A 7,287-nucleotide genomic window follows, 5' to 3' on the forward strand; every position below is an offset into this window, starting at 1 on the left:
TGCTCTGGGACCCTAGCCTAAGTGTCCACACTGTCCGTCTGATTCAGAGCCTTCCCCCTGTGGACACAAACCCCCTGTGATTCAGCCCCTTACCTGCCCCTTAAAAAGCCCTAGAGTCGGACAGAGTCCCAAGGATCGTGGGCCAGCCATGCAGCAGGTAGCAGGGTGCCTTCCTTGCCCAAGGCCGGTCTGTATCTCATCTGGTGTAGCTGCCTGCTCCTCCCTTGAGGCACACACCTGCTCAGGATGCTCAGTGGATGTAACCGGGATAGATGTGGCACGTGTGCTGCTGGGACCCCTGCGCGGCCCTCCAAGCCTGTCCAGGGGTATTGGCGAGATGAGGGAAAATGACACAGATATGTGTTGCCATTTTAAATTGAGGAGTTACCACCTCCATTGCGCAGATGTCCTGGGCCCCATTCAGGACAGTCACTGGAAGTAAGAGATTGATACCCATACCCTGGGGCTGACACTGACACACAGGCAAGATGGTAGTGGTGGATGTAGGGCTGCCAGTCGAGGGAGGCAGAAGCCCCAATGTGTCAATGTCCCCTGCAAAAGGAGCCCTTTGTAGAGAAGCTGCAGGCCTGGGAGGGAAGGAGCCCCACCCAGGCTGGCTAGGAGGGTCTGAGCTGCTTGGGCCTGTGCTCTAGGTGCTTAGCATCTGTAGCACTCTGATTGGGAGATGTTGGTTTTATTAAGTGGAGTAACAGTGCCCCCTGTGGATGAAGATCCAAACTGCAGGCGGGTTTGTGTTGGGAAGGCGACTGGCCCAACTCTCCTGCAGATTTCGTTTCTTTGGCTAACAGTGCCCATGCTGGGCTTTCTGATGGTCACCTCTGGAACTTTAAAGAACAAGCTTTGGTTGCTGCCCCTTGATTCATCAAATTCACAACCTTCTGATTCTGCTCTGATACAGGATGATTTCGCTAATTATGCACCTCTTAATTCTATTAGTGTGTTTCCTCTGGTTCACCTAAGTAACACACAGAAGCTTCTTAGCCCATTTGAACTCATGTTTTGGGGGCATAATAGCCACGGACCTTACTCACCTTCCGTGCATGCCCACACATGCTCTCCTTCACATCTGCAGCTACTTCATTATTTAATTTCAGAAGAGAAGCTATGGAAGTGGTTTATTTACCAGAGTCCATTCCTGGTGGCTGTGGCAACTGGCTGTCCTTCCCGCTGGGCATGTTGGAGCATCTGATGTCTTGTGGGCAGATGCCAAGTGTTCGTGTGCATAATTCCTAACTTCCAGCCTAATGTGGCTGGTGACAGTAGTTGTTTTTGTCCATATTCCATGGGAACGAACTTTCTCAGGACAGAGCTGCAGAGTGAGCCCCCAGTTTGTGGGGCCAAGCATAACTGAATCTTTCTGTCTTGGTAGCCAAGAACCCATCTCCTGGGCCAGCTTCACCATGGCTGACCTAGTGCCAGATCTGCAGCACATTCTTTTCTGGATGTCTAACTCCATCGAGCTCCTGTACTTTATCCAGCAGAAATGCCCGCTCTACATGCAGAGCATGGAAGAGGAGCTGGATGTCACAGGTACAAGCCTGACTGGTGCTCCCTGGCAAAGTGCAGTTCTTGGGCACAGTTGGCCAGCTGTGACAGAGGGTGGGCTTCCTTGGGGCTTCCTTGGTGCCAGGAAGGACGTGGGCACCAGTCAGGGGATAGCCTGTGAGACCAGTCCTAGCATATGGACTCACCTGGTGCCTCTGTGCCCAGTACATCAGTGCCCTGCCATGGAGACACCTCCTCAACTAGAGTCTGTTCAGTTCTGTTTGCCACAGGCTGGGGACATACGGGACCCTTGGCCAGGGCAAAATGGGCGCATCATAAACCAGACGCCACACTCAGCACCACAGCTTTGGGAAGGATTGGAGAATTGTACATTGAGTTATATTCGGAGATTAACATGTGGGAGATGTGCATACAGGATTTAGGAAACTGTGGAAAGTGTTCTGTGACACCTGGGAAGGTGGCTCTGTGGGGTGCAATGGGGCCAGGCCGTGGGCACAGGCAGACTTCAGCTGATGGTGGTCACCTGACAGCCAAGGGGAGTTGGAGGCGATCTGGGAGTTTCTGGCCAGGGCTGGGACCTTCATTAAAGCCAGTGCTCTGACAGGCATCGGGGTCCCAAGACAGAGCCTCCAAATGGGTGGCCCTGGCATTGTCCCACACAGCTGTGGTGGAAACAGTTGCTCACTGCCCTCCCATCTACAGGGCTCTTGGCTGCTCCATTCTGGCCTGGGTGCTATGTGAGGTTAAGCAGGTGTGGCCTAGTGGCCCTGTTTCTGAGGGGCCCAGGCCTGTCTCACAACTGTGAGCCACTGGGGTAGGGGCTATGAGGCATCCCTGGCTGTGGTCTCCCAGATGCTTCTGTCCTCTGGGAAAGAGAGAGAGAGCCTGGATCCCAGAAGGCTGCACCCAGTGGTTCTCGGCCCTGAGGCGCCCTGTGGTGCCTTGTGGCCAAATGTCCTGAGAGGGCTCTTGACTGGCAACCAGAGGGTTGGAGCGTCTGTGGTACCATCTTCAGGACAGGTTCCTGCTCTGCTTCAGAATGCTGAGACCAGATGGGACCATGGGCTGGGCATCCTGCACAGGCCACATGGGTGGGGCATGGGGGTGGGGAGGAGTACCGGGCTGTGGACATGGGGTGGCAGGGGAGGTTTGCCTGCCTTCTAGCTCACTGTGGGGGTGTTGGCCCTGCTGTGGGCTCCTAGAGACTCAGAACCCTGGCCTGTGGGTGTGTGAAGGAAAGCTTGACCCCAGCTTGGTTCTGTTTGTGTCCCTGGGGCATTCCAGGCTATGGCCTGTCCCTTGTTCCCTCAAGTACACATGAGGAGCAGCCAGTTTGACTGCCAGAGAGAGCCATCACCTCTAACCGGCTTCTGTCTCCAGAGCAAGGACACCTCCCTGACTGCTCACAGAGTTCTGGTGTCCAGGTGCCCTTGCCCCCTGCCCCAGTCAGCTCCTGCTTCTTTCTCCCCTAAGGCCTGGTTCTGCCCCAGCTGTGCAGTGAGGAGGGGTGCACCCTGGGAGGCAGGCTTTGCTGCCCTCCTTGTGTGTGTGGTGGGTCTGGGTGTGGGGGCTATAGACAGGGAGGTTCTTTCTGTTCTGGCTCCCAGCAGCAGTTGGCTCTGGAGCTATATCACTCACACAGCTCAAGAGGTCCCTCTGTGTGGCAACCTAGGCCATTTCTTAGGTTCCTGGTGTGGTCCAGGGACCCTCTCCCTGCTGTGAGGATTGTGGGACTGTCACTTCCGTCTCAGAGAGGAAGTTGTTTTTGATCTATCAGGCCTGGGAGCTGGGACCTGAGCTCTGGGCTGTGCTCGAGCTGGACCCAGGAGCCTCACAGTCCAGGATCTGACTCAGAAGTCACACCAACCTGATGACCAGAAAGGGGTCGGAGGCCACCAGTTGGCCTGCCGACTTGTGCAGGAAATGACTATGGGACAAACCCTGCCATCAGGCATGTTATGTGTCAAGAGTTGGCACAATCACCTTTGTCATCCTGATTTTATGTCTGAGCTCTTAAGGGGCCCCACCATGCTGGTCTCGGGGGTATGCACGCATGGCACCACACGCCCTCAGGATCCCACACACCCTCTGTGCCCATTGCCTAGCACCTGGACCTGCAGTGGGTGGGGGCCCCCAGATCCTTCAGAGGTCCCCACAGGAAAAGCAGCTCAGGTAGTTGCGTGCGGCATCCAGCCCCTTGTGGTGTCTGGGGAACCTACTCCAAGGCTGCCCCACACCGTGGCCCCTCTGCTTGCTTCCTGCCAGCTCTCTTCTGTCCCTGGGGAAGCACATGGCTCTGATGCCCGTGGGCAGCTGTGGTCAGGTGCTGCCTCCAATGGGCCAGTACAGGTGTGGGCGTAGGTCCTCCCAGGATTTCGTCCTTCTTGAAAGAGTGCTTTGGCTCCATTGGGGTGACAGCCTCCTGAAGGATTGCTGCTTGGAGTGCTTCACCTGTGTCCCCAGTGACAGGGGACCTGTGGGCTAGGGTTAGGGTTTGCTGTGGCAGGTGTAGCAGTTGAAGGAAATGCATGTGGAGCTGGTAGGGGAATAACACATCTGGAGCCTATGGGGGAATCACATAGAGCATGTGGGCCTCTGATCTATCAGGCATGGTGGGCAGGGAAAAATCTGATGTGTGTCAGAGTGTCCTCTCTCACTGCCCGGCCTTGCTGTTCCTGGGCAGGGTGGTGAGTGCTGTGTGTTCTGAGGCTGGCTCGTCAGATACCCGAGCCCATGTGCGAGCATGCGCGGAGTGCTGCAAGGGTGCTGGGAAATGCTGGGTTGGGTCTCTGCTCTTGTGACAGCCCATGAGCATGAAGCCCTGTGACTCTCGGCGGCCATCCCCTTGCAGGTTCCAAGGAGTCGCTGTTCTCCTGCACGCTGACAGCCAGCGAAGAGGCCATGGCGGTGCTTGAGGAGGTGGTGCTCTACGCCTTCCAGCAGTGCGTGTACTATCTCTCCAAGGTGTGGCGGGCTCTTCCAGGGACCTGGTGTGCTCCTTTGTGCCGCCCTCCCCCAGGCCACTCTTCTCACGTGGCAGAAACCTGGGTGCCATCTGGTCTCTTCCCTTCTTTTGAGAAGTCCTGGGTGGGACATCTAGGACTTGGTATCGTTGCCACCTTGATGGTGGTGCAGGAAATACTGGCTGTGTCCTGAGCCAGTGCAGTGCTTTGGGAACATGGAGCGTCCCTTTCTTGGTTTCCATAGAGTGTGTCAAGCCCTCTTGTTGGGACCCATCCCACCAGTGCCACTTTTATGCGGCACTGCTCCTGTCAGAAACATGTGCTGCATGAAGGCCGAGCCAGCCCACCTTAGCCTAGTGTGCCCACCTGGGCTCCCTCCTGGGAGGCAGCTCCCTCAGGGCCTGTTCACAGGCTGTCCTGCCAAGGCAGGGCTGGAGCTTAGTGGTGAGACCTTCAGCCTGGTCCCAGTGCCCCTGAAGTGTTGTTGGGAATCTCTCTGTCCCACAGTGCTTGTATGTCTGCCTCCCTGCCCTCCTGGAGTGCCCCCCATTCCAGACAGAATGCCGGGAGAGCTGGCATGGGGCCCCTGCGCTGCCTGAAGAGCTGCGCCGTGTTGTGGCTGTGTACCAGGCCACCTTGGATCTCCTGCAGCAGCTTCGGGTACACCCAGAGGTGGCCTCCCAGATGCTCGCCTACCTCTTCTTCTTCTCAGGCACACTGCTGCTCAACCAGCTCCTAGACAGAGGTGAGTATGGCCACATGGGTCAGGATGTGTGCCTGTTGGAGGTGCCCAGCTCAGCTCCTGCGGGCCCACTCTGCCTTGGCCGAGGCTGGTTGTGGAGGTATGGCCAGATGGCAGGCTGAGGCTAGGGTAGGACCTGTGGCTGGAGGGGACCAAGTCTGTGCTGCTGCAAAGCTGTGCCTGTAGGCCCTGCCTCGTGGAGCTAATGTCCTCTGTACCTGTTGAGCTTGGAGCTCAGGTCATTTCCAGCCAGGGTCACTGCTAGGGGAACAGAGAGATCCACTCAGGACAAGCACCAGCACACACGAGTTGCCAGCACAGGCACAGTGGCATTGGAGCCCATAGAAGTCAGAGTCCTTCCTTGTCCTGTGCTGTCTCCATCACCCCCCCCCCCAGACAGGGCTTGGGAAGTGAGACAGCGTCTTAGTTGTGCTTGAGCTGTGTTGTCCTCAGTGGCTGGGAAGGGGAGAGTAGGTTCTGGGGAGTCCAGTGCTGGGTTCCTGTGCAGGGGGCTGGGCGTCACCCTCCCTGTCCCCTTCCCCTCCCCAGGCCCATCCCTGAGTTGCTTCCATTGGCCCAGAGGTGTCCAGGCCTGTGCCCGCCTGCAGCAGCTCCTGGAATGGGCGAGGAGCGCCGGCCTGGGGGTGGCTGGAGAGCGCTTCTTCCGGAAGCTGTCCTGCACCCTGCACCTGCTGGCCACCCCCAGAGCCCAGCTTGTCCAGGTGGGGATGTCACACAGCATGGGGAGGGGTGGGGTCACATGATGCCCTGGACTTACAACTGGGTCAAAGGTAGCTGGAAACCTTGCTTCCATGTTTAGAAAACTCAGTTGTTCCCTTGAAAGCTTGCCAGGTTGTCCCCACTTGCAGTAGGCAGGGTGGTGGCCCTAAAAGTGTCTGCACCTAGCCCCTGGTATTTGTGACTGTCACTGTGCATGGCAGTGGGAACTCCATGAATATGATAAGACCAGGAATCCTGAGATGAGGGAATAGTCCTGGGCTGTGCAGGTGGGCTCAGGCTGATCACACAAGTCCACAGAGTGGGTCAAAGATGGAGGGCAAGAACAGAAGGACCTGTCTCCAGTGACTGGCTCTGAAGAAGGAGGGGCTGGATGCCTGGGGGCTCAGCTGGCACCCAGCACAGAAATGTGACTTTAGCTACAGAAAAGGGCCAAAAGGGCAGGCAGTGGATCCTCCCACCGAACTCAAGGAGACCCTGCTTCGGACAGCTTGATTTCTACCCAGGGAGCCCCAGGCCCAGGAGGTTACACACTCAAGGCTCTAACCCAGGTTTGTGGGCCTCTGTTCCAGCAATAGGAAGTTAATATACATCTTGCTCTCCATTTGCCAACCACTGTCCCCCAAAACCATAATCACAGATAATGAATGGAAGTCCAACAGAGGGCTGCTATTCCTGCCTGGAAGGCACTGAATGAGCTCTGGGCTGCTAGAGGGCACCCACAGGGCAGCTCACGATGGTGCCCGCTCTCTGAGCTGGACTGAGTATGCAGCATGCACCATGCCCGAGCAGACGGTGCAGCAGGCCTATCAGGGAGCATGAGCACCGCCGCCTGCGGACCGGGACATGCAGCATCTCGCCTGTGCGTCCTGTCAGTGAGCACAGTGGCCATGCCTTGTTGTCGTCTCATGTAGTCCTTGGTAGTCACCCACCAGCAGGCAGCCTCGTGACTCCATAGATCAGTGTTGCCATGCTGCGGTTAGGATTTGCATGCAGGAGCCCTCTAGGCATGATCACCAGGCTCCCTGGTAGAGCTGAGCCCTACGCACTGCTGGCCAGGCCTGATACGCTCACCCCACCTACGTCAGGGTGGTCTGGGGCCCTGAATGTCAGAACCTAGGGGCCAAAGTTAAAGCAGTGCTCAGTAGAAAACAAAGTGAGGGCATCTGATCAGGAAGCATGAAAACAAGTCTACAGAAAGGGGAAGGGGGCCTGGGGAGATGGCTCAGTAGAATAAGCGCTTGCCTGGCAAGTGTAGGGCCCTGAGTTCAATCCCCAGTACCACAAAAAAAAAAAAAAAAAAAAAAAAACTTACAA

The 7,287-nt window shown here is 56.7% G+C and overlaps 1 protein-coding gene across 5 annotated transcripts in view; it reads left to right on the forward strand.

The window, feature by feature from the left end:
* Radil (Rap associating with DIL domain) overlaps positions 1-7,287 on the forward strand; it is a 61,089-nt gene that overhangs the window by 47,764 nt on the left and 6,038 nt on the right. For all 5 annotated transcript variants that reach the window (XM_023713509.1, XM_023713510.1, XM_023713506.1 and 2 more), the window contains 4 exons: positions 1,391-1,551; positions 4,379-4,491; positions 4,998-5,235; positions 5,782-5,954. In XM_023713509.1, the coding sequence (XP_023569277.1) occupies positions 1,391-1,551; positions 4,379-4,491; positions 4,998-5,235; positions 5,782-5,954 (685 nt within the window). The remainder of the gene's footprint in view (positions 1-1,390; positions 1,552-4,378; positions 4,492-4,997; positions 5,236-5,781; positions 5,955-7,287) is intronic.

Source organism: Octodon degus, unplaced genomic scaffold (genome assembly GCF_000260255.1).
Source record: "Octodon degus isolate 3935 unplaced genomic scaffold, OctDeg1.0 scaffold00031, whole genome shotgun sequence".
Classification (NCBI taxonomy): domain Eukaryota; kingdom Metazoa; phylum Chordata; class Mammalia; order Rodentia; family Octodontidae; genus Octodon; species Octodon degus.